Below are 17,621 nucleotides of genomic sequence, written 5' to 3'. Positions count from 1 at the left end.
AAAAAGTATTTTACAGACAGATAGTGTTATATACATTGTTCAGTTTGATCTGGGGCAAAAGAAGAAAGCTAACACAAGCTTAAGTGTGATATGTAAAAAGAACAATACATAAATGACATTTTAAAACCTGCATAGAAATGAGCTTCAAATGGTAGTGTGATTTTAATTTTATCACTTCTGAAACTTCAAGCCATTAAAAAAAAAGGCACACTTCTCAACTTTATCCCTCTAAGGGAATGTTCTTAAAGAACCCTTTACTTGTTAGAGTTTTAATGTAACACTTAGACAAAAAAAAAACAAAAACAAAAACCAACAAAAAAACAAACCAACCAGACAAATTGACCCCAACTACTTTAAACAATTTGTTGGAACATTTATCCAACTACTTTGTAAATAAAACATCCAGTAATACAATGCTCTGCAAAAGAAATAAAATTATATGTACAAGATATTTCATTCACAATGTTGGATTAAATACTTTCCTGGGATAGTTTAGTATATACTTTAACATAAAATAATTCTGCTTTTGGCAAGTTTAAATAAAATAAAATGCAACTGGGAAAAGTTATTGTTATGTGAATAATAAGCACTGAGAATTAAGCTAAAAAATTAACACAGCTGAACATATTCTAGTTTAGCAGAATGATAAATGGAGATCTCAGGAGGAAACTTTTACATGGACTATCCAGTTACACTTTTTGCCTTGTAAAACATTTGTAAATGCAATGTGATTTTTTGAAGGAGGGAACTCTGAAAGAAAACAACTTGCTGGTTGAATACCACAAAAAACAAAACAACCCCAAAACCTCACTTTTTTCTATAATGTTTACTCAGTCTCTTTTTATATAAAAATAAGTGTTACGTTCCCATCAGAACATTACACAATTACATCTGTGCTTTAAAAAAAAAAAATTGGTCACTCGAGGCTATTAGAATATTTTTAAAGATTTTAGATTACCAGAATGTACAGATAGAACTCAATATAAACTGTAGCCAAAGGGAAATGAAGATGAAAATACCAAATCATTCACATGGAATAAAAACATTATTAACTAGATGAGTAAAATATTCAAAATATAATGGAATGTGACAGTAGATATATGTACATCTACTTCAGAACTAGGAAGGGGAAGAAAAGTTTAATATGTGATAATTCGTACCTTATATTTAGTTAAATATAAACATTTGTTATTTATACATAAAACCGCTTTCAAAAAACAACTAATAAATGATTTAGTTGCACTTATTTTACTTCTTACAATTCCCAAGTGTTAACTTTTCTTAGATTGAAAACAACCGTCCCCTAGTGCACTTTTAGTTTATGTCTTAATGAATTCAAACCTTTAAAAGTCCCATCACCTAATGCATAAATATACAAAAATGCCAAAAATTAATCCCTTTTAAGTTGGATATTTTATGCTCACTTTGTATAGCCAATAACCAGAAATGGTTTCCTTTTGCAAATACGCTTTACAACCTGTAACAAAACATGCCATGCTCTGAAGGGAGAAAGTTAGGCATGGCTAGCGTTTGTGAAATGCCAAGAACTAACGAGTTCTGCTTCCTCCACGTGTGGCCCCAATGATACCAGGCAAGATTTCCTATTGCTTGCCAAAAGCTTCCACAAATCCAAGTTAGCTAATTCCTGGAAACAAAGATTTTAAGCTCATTTTGGCATGGGATCCTTTCACCCAGCAGCTTTATGCTTCCCACCACAGCACCCACACGCCTCGCCACAACGATGGCACATTCTCAAAGGGACATAGCAGCACATACATGGTACGATGAAGGACAAAGCTACTAGGGCTAACCATCGCAAGCAGAACTTGTCATCACTAGTGTCACATGAACAGGGATCAGAGAAATCTCCCTCTGAGTCTGACATACAATGATATAACATGCTCTCTGCACAGAGCATGCAACTAACTTGATATATGCATCTTTTAATAGGGTCTGGAGCATCCTGACATTTTCCCCTGCCGTTTTCTTCATGATTAAACCTTTCCTGGCAGTATACACAGCGGGAACGTTCACCATCTTCTTTTCTTCGTTTTGACTTCTTAAATTTTAATGAGGAAGGCTGTGTCTTAAATACCACAGAGTCTTTGAGTGAACTTAACTTAGTTTCATCCCCACAAGAGTATAGATAGTCTGATTTTTTACTGTCTGGTTTAGAAAATTGAATACTGGAATCAGTATCATCTCTCTCTAAGTCATTTTTCCACATGTCAGGATGTCTGTAGTCTGCATAACGACGTATTAAGATATCTCGAGGGTTTATTCTGACAATCTCATCTTCATCTTGAAAGCTGACATGTCGGATTGATTTCAAAGGGACCTAAAAAGGAGAGAGATGAAAACGGCGATAAGAACGGTGAAGGTTAATTTTATATGTCAATTTGGCTGGGCTGCAGTGCCCAAATATTTGATCAAACATTATTCTGGATGTTTAAGTGAAGATGGTTGCTTGGATGAGATCAATCTTTAAGTTGGTGGATTATGAATGAAGTAGATTATCTTCCACAACATAGACAGACTTCATCAATTAGTTGAAGGCCTTAATAGTATAAATGTTGACCAGCCCAAGCAAGACAGAATTCTGCTAGCAGACCGCTTTTGGATGGGATTGCAACTCTTCCCCGGGTCTCAAGCCTGTTAGCCTACCTGCATATTTTGCATATGTACCTTTCTTATTCCATGAACCAGTTCCTTAAAATAAATATCTCTCTGTGTATATATACATAACTAGTTGGTTCTGTTTCTCAGGAGAACCCTGACTCATACAGATTCTAATACCAAGAATTGGAGTGTTGCTGTTAACAAGTACGTAAAAACGTGGAAACGCCTTTGGAAATGGGTAGAAGTTAAAAGAGTTTTGAGGTTCATGTTACAAAAAGCCTTGAAGAGACTATTGTTAGAAATATGGACATTAAATGTGCTTCTGGTGAAGGCTCAGATGGAAATGAAGAACATGTTGGAAACTGGGGGGAAGGTGATACTTGTTTTAAATTGGTAAAGAATGTGGATGAACTGTATGTTAGCGTCTTATGGAAGACAGAACCTGTGACTGATGGACTTGGATATCTGGCAGAGATTCTAAGCAAAGTGTTGAAGGTGCTCAGTTTCTCCTTATGGCTAACACTAAAATATGAGAGGAAAGGGATAAACTGAAGTAGAAATTTTTAAGCAAAAAGGAAGGAGATCTTGAAGAATTGGAAAATTCTTTGCCTATGGGTAGTGCAAAAATTGAGAAAGCATGTTCTAGAGAGAATACCAAAGGTGTGGCTAACCAATCATATAATAAAGAGATTATGGTGTGATTCCTGAATCCAATCAACTATCTCAGCTACAAAGCTGCTACAAAGGACTACAGGAAACAGAGATAGCATGAAACGAAGAAAAGCTTTTTTGGACTTCTAGGATTTACAGGACTGGCAAATAGAGCTTTCTGACTGAAAATATGCGTTATCCTTTAAGAAAAGGAAAGAATGATCCCAAGGGTGAGGCTCTCTCCTCAGTTTCAGTGGGCCAGAAAACCTGGAACCTTGGGTATGAGGCTATCACCCACTACTGCTAAGGATTTGGGGTCACCACTCTGCTGGGCCCATAGGACAAAATACTGAGCCAGAGCCAAAGAGGATTATTCCCAAGCCTTAAAATCTCACAGAACTTGCCCTGCTAGGTTTTAGACTTGCTTAGGACTCATGACTGCTTTCTTCTTTCTAAGATTTCTCCCTTTTCAAAAGGGAGTATCTATTCTATGCCTTTCCCATCCTGGTATTTTGGAAGCAGGTAATTTGTCTTGCTTTACAGGTTCCCGGGTGGAGAGGAATTTTGCCTTAGGATGAAACACACCCTGCATCTCACCCACACTCAACTTAGAGGGTACTTAGAAAAGATGCAGGACTTAGAACTGATGCTAGAATGGGTTAAAACTTTTGGGTTGTTGTGATGAGATGAATGTGAAGAACCAGAGGGCGGAATGTTATGGGCTGAACTGTGTACTCCCAAATTCATATGTTGAGACCAATACTTCAGAATGTGACAACATTTGGATATAAGGCCTTTAAAGGTGATTACATTAAGATAAGGTCCTTACGATGGGTCTCAATACAATCTGGTATCCTTTTAAGAAAAGGAAATCTGGGGGGGCCTGCGTGGCTCAGTCGGTTAAGTCTCTGACTCTTGATTTCAGCTCAGTTATGATCTTGGGGTCGTGGGATTTCTGTGCTCAGCCAACAGTCTGCTGGAGATTCTTTCCCTCTTCCTTTGCCCCTCCCCCTGCTCACACGTGTTCTCTCTCACTCTTTCTCTAAAATAAATAAATAAATCTTTAAAAAAAAAAAAAGGGAAAGAAAGAAAAGGAAAGGAAATTTGGACATACAGAGAGGCACCAGAGATGTGGGTGTACAAAAGGAAGACCATATGAGGACATGGCCAAAAAGTAGACATTTACAAGCCAGGAAGAGAAGCTTCAGAAGAAACCAAATGTGCCAACATCTTGATTTTAGACTTCCAGTTTCCAGAACTGTGAGAAAATAATTTTTTTTGTTCAAGCCACTCCATCTGATACTTTGTTATGATAGCCCTAGCAAACCAATACACAGACACACATGCATATAGCTTGGCTATATAGTCTCTGAAAATGACTTAAAACACACTACACCTGCTTGTTCTCATTCCCTCTCCTTCCTCCTTCTCCCACACGCTTTTTGGGTATATTGTCTTCCTGAGGCCCAGGAGCAAATTATATCTTTTTGGGGATAAATCAAATGGGGTCTAAATCAAAACGACCTTTCCCTTTACCTATATAAGCGGGCTTCTTGTAGTCACATTTGTATCTCCCAGTCCTAGTCCCTGGACACAGTGACTGGTCTACAGGAAATCACCTGATCCAGGTTGAGGCAAACTTCCATTCTCAAGATATTATGGAACTGGGGCTAAAAAAAACCTCCAGATCTGAGCTAAAGGTGGAATGATGGATACAGTCTTTTAAATTACCAATATATAATTTCTATTGGCTTTATTCGGTGATAAATACACAGTGGCAATCCCCAGACTCAAACCAGAAACTTGGATGGAATTTAAGTAATAATGTTTATAATTATATATGCAGCAAAGGTACACATGAAAAAAAAATTTCTAGTATAATTCAGCTACATGGAGACTAAAAAATTTCACTTATATTTTAATTAGTTATAGTCTATATCAGAAGATAAAACTAAGGGGTGCCTGGGTGGCTCAGTCATTAAGCATTTGCCTTGGGCTCAGCTCATGAGCCCAGGGTCCTGGGATCGAGTCCTGCATCAGGCTCCCTGCTAGGCAGAGAGTCTGCTTCTCCCTCTCCCTCTGCCTCTGTCCCTGCTTGTGCTCTCTCTCTCAAATAAAATCTTAAAAAAAATAAAAATAAAAACACTAAAAACAAAACAACAACAACAAAAAAAGAAGATAACTAAGATCACTTACCCTATTTTGGGATTTTAGGTTTCCACATTCCTTGGATATTTGTCGTTGTACATATTCTATACTTCTGCTCTGACTGTCTAGGCCCGGATGACTGAACGTTATCTAAAATATAAACAATTTCTACTTAAGTGACAAGAGAATGTATTTATTTTTAATAAAATTATATGCAGTGTGTATTCCAAAACTTCATAGCCTGTTAGTAGTGAAGCCTTTCAAAATAGTTTTAATAAAAAGCATTATTTGAATCATCCTATTATTTAAACTTAGGCGATTCCTTACACATTTAAATTGTAACTTCGAAAGTAACACGAACTTCTGGTTTCTGATTCTGCATGTAAGGAACTTAGTAATTGCCACTCTGTCCTAACAAGTGAAAAACCTAAATAGAAAAAATATGACCAACTCTTCTCAGATCCGTAAGAGAGAGGAGGACACAGTGCAAACCCCTGCCTCCAAGATTGGAGACAGACAGGAAAATAAAGGGAGTCACAGACCACTAGAGCAGATTCATGAGGAGAAATTCCCATAGAAACCAGTGCTGAGGTAGGAAAACCTGAACTATAATTGATGAGTTGCCAGAGCTCAGTGTACACACTGAGTTAAAAACTCTAAGTGGACCCAGTCATAGTGAAGCTCCCAAATTTTTGTTGTGTTTACCTCCACCAGGAGCTCAACCAAGTTCTTGCAGTAAATATCAGAAAAATCCTTGCATGCTTCCAGAAGGGGGATGGGAAAAGGAACCATTTTTTAACTATGCCAGAATACTCCGGTTTTTGGTTTGTTTTTTTTTAAAAAGGTCTGCCCTCAGGAGGAAACTAGTGAACCAGAGCCTGACCTAGGATATTATCAGAGCCTACCTGACCTAGGAGAAGACAAAGAGCCAACTCTAGTCAACTCTAACCAGCTGACCCAACTAAAAAGTTAGAAAAAACTGCGAAATACTTGTGGAGTTAACAGTCCAGAAGCACAGGCTCATTCTAAAAGACTGAGACCTAATCATAGGACTACAGAATGCTTCCCCACCCCCCCCATACCTCACCACCACATACTAAAGGCCTATTTCTAGCAGTTCCTTTTACCCAGTACATCATGTGTAGCTATTAAGAAAAAAAAAAAACTGTAAAATATACTGAAAGGCAAAAACGCAATTTGAAAAGATAGAACAAGCATCAGAACCACATACAGCAGGGATGTTGGAATTAGCAGACTAGGAATTTAAAACAACTATGATTAATATGCTAAAAGCTCTAATGGATAGACAGCATGCAAGAACAAATGAGCAATACAAGGAAAGAGATAGAAATTCTAATAAGGAACCAAAAGAAATGCTAGAGTTCACAAACATTAAGAAATGAAGAGTGCTTTTGCTGAACTTATTAGACTGGACATGACTGAGGAAAAAAATCTCTGAGCTATTTAAAATAGTAATGACTGAGAATTTACCTAAATTAATGCCAGACACCAAACCACAGACCCAGGAAACTCAAAGAACACCAAGCAGGATAAATGCCAAAAAACATACTACACCTAAGAATATTTTCAAACTATAAAAACTCAAAGATATAGAAAAAATCCTGAAAAATGAACAACAAAAAAATTCCTTACTTATACAAGAGCAAAGAATTACATCTGACTTCTCCTCAGAAACCATGTAAGAAAGAAGAGAGTGGAGTAAAATATTTAAAGTGTTGAAAGAAAAAAATCTGTCAACCTAGAATTCCGTACCTTGTCAAAAAGCAAACAAACTTCAAAAAAGATATAAAGACTTTCTCAGGCAAATAAAAACTGAAGAAATTTGTTGCTAGTAGACCTGCCTCATAAGAAATGTTATGAGATTCTTTAGAGAGAAGGAAAATAATACAGATCAGAAACTCAGATTTACATAAGAGTAAAGGAGCACTGAGGAAAGAATAAAATAATTTTTCACAATAAAATACAATTTTAATTTTTCTGATTCTTAATTGAGCTAACAGAGAATAGCTTATTCAAAAATAGTAACAATGTATTCATTCATGTATGATTATATATATACATATATACTCACATATATAAAGTGAAATAAATGACAGTAATGATATAAGAGATGGGAAGGAGGAGTTAGGATTATTTTGTTATTATCAGGTAATCCCAATACCTGTAAAGTGATTTAGTGTTCTTTGAAAATGGACACAGATGCAAACCACAGGGCGACCATAAAAAAAGGTAAAAACAAACAAATATAACTTATATGCTAAAAAGGAGAGAAAATAAAACATATAAAATGTTGAACGAAACCACAAAAGACAGAAAGTGAAAGACAAAAAGAGAAACAGAGAACAAGGGCAACAAATTGAAAACTGTAAAAAAATGATAGATATTAATCCTACTGTATCGATAATCACTTTGAATGTTAATGCCCTAAAGGTACCAATTAAAAAATACAGACTGCCAGAATGAATAAAAAAGTTAAGACCCAATTACAAGAAACGTACTATAAGTATAAAGACACATATAGAGTAAAAGTAAACGGAGAGAGAATAATACACTATGCTAATACTAATCAAAAGAAAGCAAATTTAATTCATTTCAGACAAGGCAGACTTCAAAGCAAAGAAAGTTATTGGTCATAAAGAGGGGCATTAAGGAGCAGCTGGGTGGCTCAGTCGGTTAAGCATCTGCCTTTTGGTTCAGGTCATGATCCTGGGGTCCTGGGATCAAATCCCACATCAAGCAGGGAGCCTGCTTCTCCATCTCCCTCTGCCTCTCCTCCTGCTTGTGCGTCCTCTCTCTCTCTAAGGAATAAATTAAATCTTAAAAAAAATAAGAGGGCATTACATAATGTTATGAGATTAATTTTCTAAGACCTGCAATCCTTAATGCGTAGTGCTTAAGAACAGAGCATTAAATTACACAAGGCAAAACTTGATAGAAATGCAAGGAGAAAAGAGATGTACCTATTACCACAGCTGGAGACTTCAACACCCTTCAATCAGAAATGGACAGATCCAACAGGCAGAAAATCATTAGGAACCTAGCTGAACTCAACACCATCAATCAAGTGAATATAACTGACATCTATAGACTACTGAACAATAGCAGAATACATATTTTCTCAAGCTCACATGAACATTAACCAAGACATTTCTGGCCCACATTCTGGGCCATAAAACAGATTTTATTTTATTTTATTTATTTATTTTTAAGATTTTATTTATTTGAGAGAGAGAGACACAGTGAGAGAGGGAACACAAGCAAGGGGAGTGGGAGAGGGAGAGAAGCAAGCGTCCCGCTGAGCAGGGAGTCCAATGCGGGGCTCAATCCCAGGACCCTGGGATCATGACCTGAGCCGAAGGCAGACGCCTAACAACTGAGCCACCCAGGCACCCCCATAAAACAGATTTTAATGAATTTAAAAGAACCGAAATTACACAATGTCTGCTCTTAGACCACAAAGGAATTAAACTAGAAGTCAGCAACAAAAGGGTAAGTGAAAAATCCCCAAATATATGGAGATTAAACAAAACAACACACTTCTAAATAACATGTAGATCAAAGAAGAAATCAACAGAAATCAAGAAGTATTTTGAACTAAATGAAATGAAAATTGTGGGATAGAGTGAAGGAAGTGTTTACAGGGAAATTTATAGCATCAAATGCATATATATATATTAGGAAAGACCTAAAATCAATAATCTAAGTCTTGACCACAGGAAATTAGAAAAAGAAGATTAAATCCAAAGGTAGAGTGTCTAGCTAATGCACTAAGACAAGAAAAGGAAATAAAAGGTATATAGATTGAGAAGGAAGAAATAAAACTGTCCTTGTTCACAGGTGACATAATCATCTATGTAGAAAATCTGAAAGAACTGATAAAACAACTCCTAGAACTAATAAACAATTATAGAAAGGCTGCAGGATACAAGATTTATATATAAAAGCCAATCACTTTCCTATATATGAACAATAAACATACAGAGTTTGACATTAAAAACACAGTACTATTCACATTAGCACTCCCCAAAATGTAATACTTGGGCATACATCTAACAAAATATGTATATAACATCTGTATGAGCAAAACTATAAAATGCTGATGAACAAAATAAAAGAAAATAAATGCAGAGATATTCCATGTTCATGGATTGGGAGACTCAATATTGTCAAGATGTCAGTTCTTCCCTAATTGGTCTATAGAGTCAATGCAGTCCCAAGTAAACCCCCAGCAAATTATTTTGTGGATACTGACAAACTGATTCTAAAGTTTATAGAAAGAGGCAAAAGACCCAGAATAGCCAATACAATATTGAAAGAGAATTAAAGCTGGAGGACTGACATTACCTGACTTCCAGGCTATATTAATCAAGACAGTGTGGTTGATACAAAAGAACAAATAGATCAGTGGAACAGAACAGATGACCCTGGTAACGGTGATGGCTTTTTAAAAAAAATTTTATTTTAATGTTATGTTAATCACCATACATTACATCATTAGTTTTTGATGTAGTGTTCCTTGATTCATTGTTTGCATATAACACCCAGTGCTCCATTCAATACGTGCCCTCTTTAATACCCATCACCAGGCTAACCCATCCCCCTACCCCCCTCCCCTCTAGTCAGGAAACGACAGATGTTGGTGAGGATGCGGAGAAATGGGGATGACTTTTGAGATACAACACCAAAGGCACAATCCATGAAAGAAAGAACTCATAAGGTGGACTTCATTAAAATTAAAAACTTCTGCTCTTCAAAATACAATGTGAAAATAACAAGACAAGCCACAGACTGGGAGAAAATATTTGTAAAAGATATCTGATAAAGGCCTGTTATCCAAAATATACAAAGAATTGTTAAAAACCAACAATAAAAAAACAAACAACCCAATTAAAAAAATGGGCCAAGATCTCGACACTTCACCAAGGAAGATACACAAATGGAAAGTAAGCAAATGAGAAGATGCTACATACCTTAAGTCATCAGGGAAATGAAAATTAAAACAATGAGATTCCACTACACAACTAGTAGAACGGCCAGTATGCAGAACACTGATAATGCCAAATGCTGGGAAGGATGTGGAGCAAGAGGACTGCTGGTGGGAATTCAAAATGGTACAGATACTTTGGAAGACAAGTTGGTAATTTCTTATAACACTAAACATATTCTTCCCATATGATCCAGCAATTGTGCTCCTTGATATTTACTCAAAAGATTCAAAATCTTATGTCCAGGCAAAAATAAGCACAACAATGTTTATAGCAACTTTATTCATAAGTGCTAAAACTTGGAAGCAACCAAGATGGCCTTCAGTAGGTGAAAGGATAAAGTGTGGTATACCCAGACAATAGAATATTATTCAATATTTAGAAAAAAAGACATGGAAGAATTTGACATACATATTACTAAGTGAAAGAAACCAATCTGAAAAGGCTATATTAACTTTATGATTCCAACTATATGACTTTCTGATACAGGCAAACTATAAAGATAGTAAAAAGGTAAGTTACCAGGAGTTGTGTTTTGGTGAGTGGAGTAGAGGTGAATAGGCGGAACATAGAGAATTTTTTAGGGCAATAAAAAACTCTATGATACCATAATGATGGATACATGTCACACATTTGTCTGAATGCACAGAATGCAAAACACCAAAACCGAACCCAAACGTAAATTACGGATTTTGGGTGCTTATGGTATGTCAAAGTAAGTTCATCAGTTATAACTGTACTTTCCACTTTGGGGCTATGTATTTACACACACACTCATGTATGTCTGCATTTATGTGGATCTTTAAAAATTTAGTGCTTCCTTACACTTGTTACGTTACAGATACCCTTCTCTGTTTATACATATAGCTTTTCTTTTAATAGCAGCTTAATAGCATCTTAATATTCCATTGAATGAATAATTTATTTAACTAGTCTGATTAATATACACAGACTTTTCCCCAGCTTTTGCTGTTATAAACACAACTGAACAAATATCTTTATATTTATTTTTAATACACATGTCCAGGCATATCTGCATCACAAATTCCTAAAAGTAGAATTGCTGGATTAAAAAGTTTGTATACTTCAACTCAATAATGAATTTGAATGGGCATATCCAACATGAACCACCTACTTAGTAGTATCTTAAACAAAAAAGAAGTTTAATAAAAATAGTTAAGGACAGGGGTGCCTGGGTGGCTCAGTTGGTTAGGCGTTTGCCTTCAGCTCAGGTCATGATCCCAGGGTCCCAGGATCGAGTTCCACATCAGGCTTCCTGCTTAGAGTCTGCTTCTCCCTCTCCCCCTCCCCCCTGCTCATGCTCTCTTTCTCTCTCTCTCTAAAAGAAAATAAAATAGTTAAGGACTTAAATAAGTTATTTCATTCCCAGCCTTGTTTCCTACAGTTTTAAAATTTTACTTTAGCACTTTAATCACATAGTAGGATCATAAAGAGAAACAGAAGCATTCCAATTTTAATTATGAGGAAGGACTAAATGATTAATGTGGGATGAAGTACAATTTCTGGATTATGGAGTTTACTTTCTCTAACCTGTCTTTATTATGCATCCTCCTATGTCTACCTATTTCTATATAGTGTGAAAAATTATGAGCTGACATTTCCCATTCAGTTTTCCTTTTAGTTTCAGTATGCAACTATATTTGATTTCCTAAAAAATATATAATACTAGGCACTATGGAAAGCATGATAAAGTAGAAAAATGGTTCTTATCCTCACTGAGGTAAAAGGATAAAGCATAAGCTTACAAAGTTATGTAATTATAACTTAAGGTGGAATGTGTAAGAATTCAGGAGTTAACAGGAGAAGAAATCACCATGGATTCAATGGTCTGGGAAGGTGTCACGAAGAAAATGGGATCTGAAGTAAACACAAAATGAAGTAAGCATTTGATCAGATTTTAAAAAAGGATTCAAAACATGCAACTTGATATATGAAGATATGGCACTGCTTATCAGTGGGGGAAGGAATCCAATAAATGGTGTGGGAACAATTAATTATCTATTATCTATATGGAAAAAATAAAACTGGATCACTACCACAGAAATTAGTTTGAAGTGGGTTACAAACAAAAATTTAAAACTTTTAGAATAGGGAGAAAACCTTTGAGACAAAAATAGGGAGGAATTTGTAGAAACACCATCAGGAAAAAGAATGATAAATTCAGTTGCATTAAAATTTAGAATATCTATTCATCAAAACCTCCTTAAAGAGAGTGAAAAACTACCATTAGCTAAGAGATATTGCCCATAAATAAAACTAAAAATGGAGAAATGTCACTGAAAATTTTATTACTCAGATTACTCAGGAACAAGGTCATAGAAGACCACTTAATTAAAACCATTTTATAAAGGAACAATCACAGCTATTTCTATAATCTTGCAAATGCTCAGTATCTCTTACTCATAGAGCACATGAATCCTATAGACTAATTTGTCTAATTTGTTCAGAGCCTTCTGTACACACCAATGTCAAAAGCCCATTCCTATACACCCTGAAGAAAGTCTTGCATATGAATAGTTGGAACAAGAAAGTTTGCACTAGCAGTATGCCTAATAACAACAAAAATATGGAAACAACTGAAATATCCACTGGCCAAAGAAGAAGAAATAAGTGGTTGAGCTACCAAGAAAAGCACAGGAATGCAAAGTAAACAAAATCTAAGATAATGGTTACCTCCAGAATGAAGCAAGGGAATGGGACTGGGGGTGCTCATTTCTTTGTTTGCTGGTTTCTCAGGTGTTCATTATATATATTGCTTTCTAAGTACTAAATACGTCATAAATTTTCTATCAGAAGCTCATTGATACATGCGGCTTTATTTGTCCACAATGAAATGACCTTCAGGAACTTGAAAGTAAGCAAAATTGAGTAAAAGAGCTATAATGCTAGCTTCTAGGTCTATTAGACCTAACTGACCTAATACCTGACTGAGAGCATTAGCATTTTGAAAGAACGTACCTATCCATGAAAAGGATTTAAATAGCCCATGGAAGCACTGAAAATGAGTCAAAGACAAACACTTACAATGCCTACCTAAGCATAACTTGAGGAAAAACCTAGTGTTTTTTCAGCTAGTATTAGGTAATAATTCTCCTTAGGTCTCATTTCTGCAGACCTAGTGAGGAGAGGCACTGTTTGCCTTTATTTCAGACTATTTCTATGCAAAGATGTGTGTAAAGTGAGACCACTGAAACATAGTGTCTTCCCAGTTTTCAGTTATGTTTGTTTAGTATCCAGTATATGACTATGACACTGTCTCCCTCCCTGGCAAAAGTCAGGCAAAACTTACTGTCCTTTATAAAAGACTTTGGGTTCCCTAAGCCCACGGTTCCAATGCTGTGATGCAAACCCACTGAGTGTGCAACATCTACCTGAGCAGCTCAGCGCCATCCCCATGGGAGTTGGAAGGCCAGGGGACCAGCACAAACATGAAGCTCACGCTACTTTATTGTGCTGTGAGTAATAATGACCTTTGTCTCTCATCTACCAGTCTTGTCTTCTGTCAGCATCCATACAACTGGCGGGTTAACCTGTTAGCCAGGATAAAAATCTCAGACTCTTCATATTTCTTGACAGCAAGGAAACAGTCTAGTCCTTTTGGCAAGACTGTTCTGCTGTAGAGAAGGATCCATCAAGCTATCCAGTCAAAGGCAATTAAACATTCAAAGCATGTAAGTACTCTGTTGAGCATATTCGCATGAAGCTAGATTTTGGCAATGATCTAATATCTTATGAAGATCTATTTTATGTAGACAATGTACTAAACAAGCTACCACTAGTACTACATACAGTCCACATGATGGCTTAAATTTTACATTCTAATTTTTATAAACCATTTTTCTTAAATTTGATTATTTTACGTCATGAAAGAGGACTCCAGTCTTAACATCCTGACAAAATATAGTTTCTGACCTTCAAGTTTAAGGCCAGATTCTGTAATATGGGAAATTCCTCTGTGAGGCCTATTGGGTGACATCCAAATGGACAAATGGTATACCACTATAACAGGACTGTGCCAAATGCAAGTGTACATTAATCCTGTTAAGAAACTTCTGTAATTACTTATTAAATGCATAGCTAGTATCTACTGTAGCTTTTTTTTTTAAGATTTTATTTATTTATTTGACAAAGAGATACGTAGCGAGAGAGGGAACACAAGCAGAGGGAGTGGGGGAGGGAGAAGCAAGCTTCCCGCCGAGCAGGGAGCCCGATGTGGGGTTCGATCCCAGGACCCTGGGAGCATGACCTGAGCCGAAGGCAGACACTTACCAACTGAGCCACCCAGGCGCCCCTCTACTGTAGCTTTAAAGGAGAATACCTACTCTATTCTAATCCCTAATAAACTGAGTTCACTTATTTTAACATCAGAAAATGTGTAATTAAATGTCTAGTTATACAAACTCATAAAACATAACCCTTGTTTCTCTATGTCACATCAATCTTGGAGATAAGGAAAAGTTGTAAAGTTGTAAAGTTGTAAAGAAAAAAATGTAAAGAAGCTAGAATTCAACTCCCTAATAGTCTGGCTCCAGAAGCCATGTTCAAAATCCCCATGCTAAGAGCTGCCTGCCAAATGTTGTTTACTTCCCGCTCTGCAGTTACCTAGCACTATTTTACAGTTTTCTGCATGGCGACTACATTCTTCAACCACTCCACCACTATTATCATTGTCATTTTGGGAGAAGGGCTCAGTTCTTTTCCCTCCCATCAGTCAAAAGAGTAGCTTATACTTCCCTCAGCCAAAATAGGTAGGCCAAATAAATTCCCAGGGTCTGGGATGATAACTTTGTGTTACCTTCATCAAGTTTTTTCTCACTGCTCAACTATATCAATCACGGGCCTACCTCAGGATGTACATATATCCACTCTCCTCCACTGGTGAGTTTTTCTGCCCATCACTGAAGATATTGGAACATATTTTGTATTTAAAGGTGTTAAACTGGATATCCTCAATCTTAACTATCTTATTTCCTAGGATGCCTAGATGTTGATGAGCAAATATGATTCCAGATAGATTGCTTTGATTCCAAATTCCTGGAAAAGGTATGCAAACTATTTTCAGCCTCTATTTTTGCTATTATTTTTTCTCAAAGTAAAACTGGCTTAAAATTACTTTTTTCCTTCTTGTACCAATTAATTTTTCTTGCATTTCTTTTTTTTTTCTTTTTTTAAAGATTTTATTTATTTATTTGAGAGAGAGAGAATGAGAGACAGAGAGCATGAGAGGGAGGAGGGTCAGAGGGAGAAGCAGACTCCCTGCCGAGCAGGGAGCCCGATGCGGGACTCGATCCCCGGACTCCAGGATCATGACCTGAGCCGAAGGCAGTCGCTTAACCAACTGAGCCACCCAGGCGCCCTTTTCTTGCATTTCTTATAAAATTTCATAGTAAACTTAGACAAAAACATGCGTAAACTATGGATAATTTCTATCCCCCAAATGAGGCAGTTTGTCATACAGGTTGTTGTGAAGATCAATATTAGTTATGTAAGTGCTTTAAACAGTACTCAGCATACAGTAGGGACCAGCTATGATAAGGATTAACAAGCCATACTTACAGATTTAATGAAATATAAAGCTGCCTGATTAACATAAAAGGCAATATTTTAATCTGAGCTAGAATAAAAAGGAAAAGGAGGAGAAGAGGAAGGAGGTAGAAGAAAGAAACATTTAGCATTTGTAAATAACCTCAGAATTCTAACAATTCAGCAAGTATTAATCTAGTGACTGTTCAGGTACTTAATGATTCTATGCATGAATTTCTTCACTGACAAAAACTAAAGATACTAGCTCTGCTCAAATGAAATATTAGAATCAAAAGCACTTAGCGAAGCACCAAAAGACTATAAAATCTCATTCTTAAATAGTCTTCTTGATTTCCCAAGACAATTACAGAGGTCAGATAAAATTATTAAACATGAAAACACATATAATACTTTAACAACTAATCTGAAAATAATTAAATATGAGAATGAAAGTCATCTTCCAAAGTAAAAGCAGAATGATTCTCAGAAATCTAAGTGTTGCTTTCAGTAATGTTTTTTCAATTTATGAAAAACACCAAAAAGAAATACTAACAGGCTTTAAAAAAAAGAATAAGAAATACTAACAGGTTTCATTATGCCACTTCATATACCATGATATCAGAGGGGAAAAATGTAAAGAATATCAATATAAATTGCAGGTCTATGTACTGGGGGAACACTCATGTGTTTGACAGAACAAATTAAGACAATCAAACACTATCAAAGAAACAAGAGTCTTATCTTCTGAGAAGGAAAAAACACCCCTAGCAATAGATGATGATAACACCAATGTGTTTGAAAAATGGCCAACATGAAAGTGAAAGGGGCTATAAAGTCTGAGGCCAGTGGGGAAAGTAGAACTTAAGTAAACATTTAAAGACTATCTGATCACAAGAAAGATTTAAGATCCATCTTTTTTCACCACGAAATAATCATGACAGTTTACTTAATCATGACATACATCATTCAGAATATAAGAGCCTACATGTCCTAACATACAACCTCTGGATATTAGGCAAGTCTTTCACTCTGTGCCGAAAGGAGTGGGAAGTGGGAACGGCACTGTATTGGTGGTGACAGAGGTAACTGTCCTAGTCTTGTCCATCTCAGATAATGGCACCATCACTCATTCCATTGCTTAGACCTCAAACTCAGAAGGCATCCTGGACTCTAATCTATTATCAAGACTTTTTTGGCTCTTCCTTCCAGAATGAATTATATCCCTTATCTCACCATTTCTCATCATTTCTGTCTAATCCAAATCACCAAAATCTTTTACCTGGATGAAAACAATAGCTTCAAAATTGGTCTTAATTCCACTCATGACCTCATCCTAACTGTCCACATAGAAGCCATAATAATGTTTTTAAATGTAAATGGGACCTTTATTGGAGATTAAAAACCTTCCAATTGCTTCTCACTGAAACTAGAACAAAATTCCTACTCCTCCCAGTAGCCTACACTATCCAAACTCTACCAAATTCTCTAACTGTAACTTGCAGTATATTACCACCTTTACTCACTAAACTGCAGCTCCATCAGCCTGTTTCTCTGAAATACCAAGCTCCTGCTTGGATATCCCACCCTTCACCCCTGGATTTTCATATGGCTATTATGTTTTGTTTTGGTATTATTCATATCTCCATATAAATA

At 36.2% G+C, this 17,621-nt stretch overlaps 1 protein-coding gene across 1 annotated transcript in view; it reads right to left on the bottom strand.

The window, feature by feature from the left end:
• Positions 1-581: 581 nt before the first annotated feature.
• Positions 582-17,621, bottom strand: part of SPRED1 (sprouty related EVH1 domain containing 1) — a 116,040-nt gene continuing 99,000 nt past the window's right edge. The window contains exons 6-7 of the mRNA XM_021695377.2: positions 5,467-5,568; positions 582-2,338 (exon numbers count right to left, since the gene is read on the bottom strand). Coding sequence (XP_021551052.1) covers positions 1,688-2,338; positions 5,467-5,568 — 753 coding nt within the window. The 3' untranslated portion in view covers positions 582-1,687. The remainder of the gene's footprint in view (positions 2,339-5,466; positions 5,569-17,621) is intronic.

Source organism: Neomonachus schauinslandi, chromosome 9, assembly GCF_002201575.2.
Source record: "Neomonachus schauinslandi chromosome 9, ASM220157v2, whole genome shotgun sequence".
Lineage (NCBI taxonomy): Eukaryota > Metazoa > Chordata > Mammalia > Carnivora > Phocidae > Neomonachus > Neomonachus schauinslandi.
This window is presented reverse-complemented; position numbering and strand designations above follow the sequence as displayed.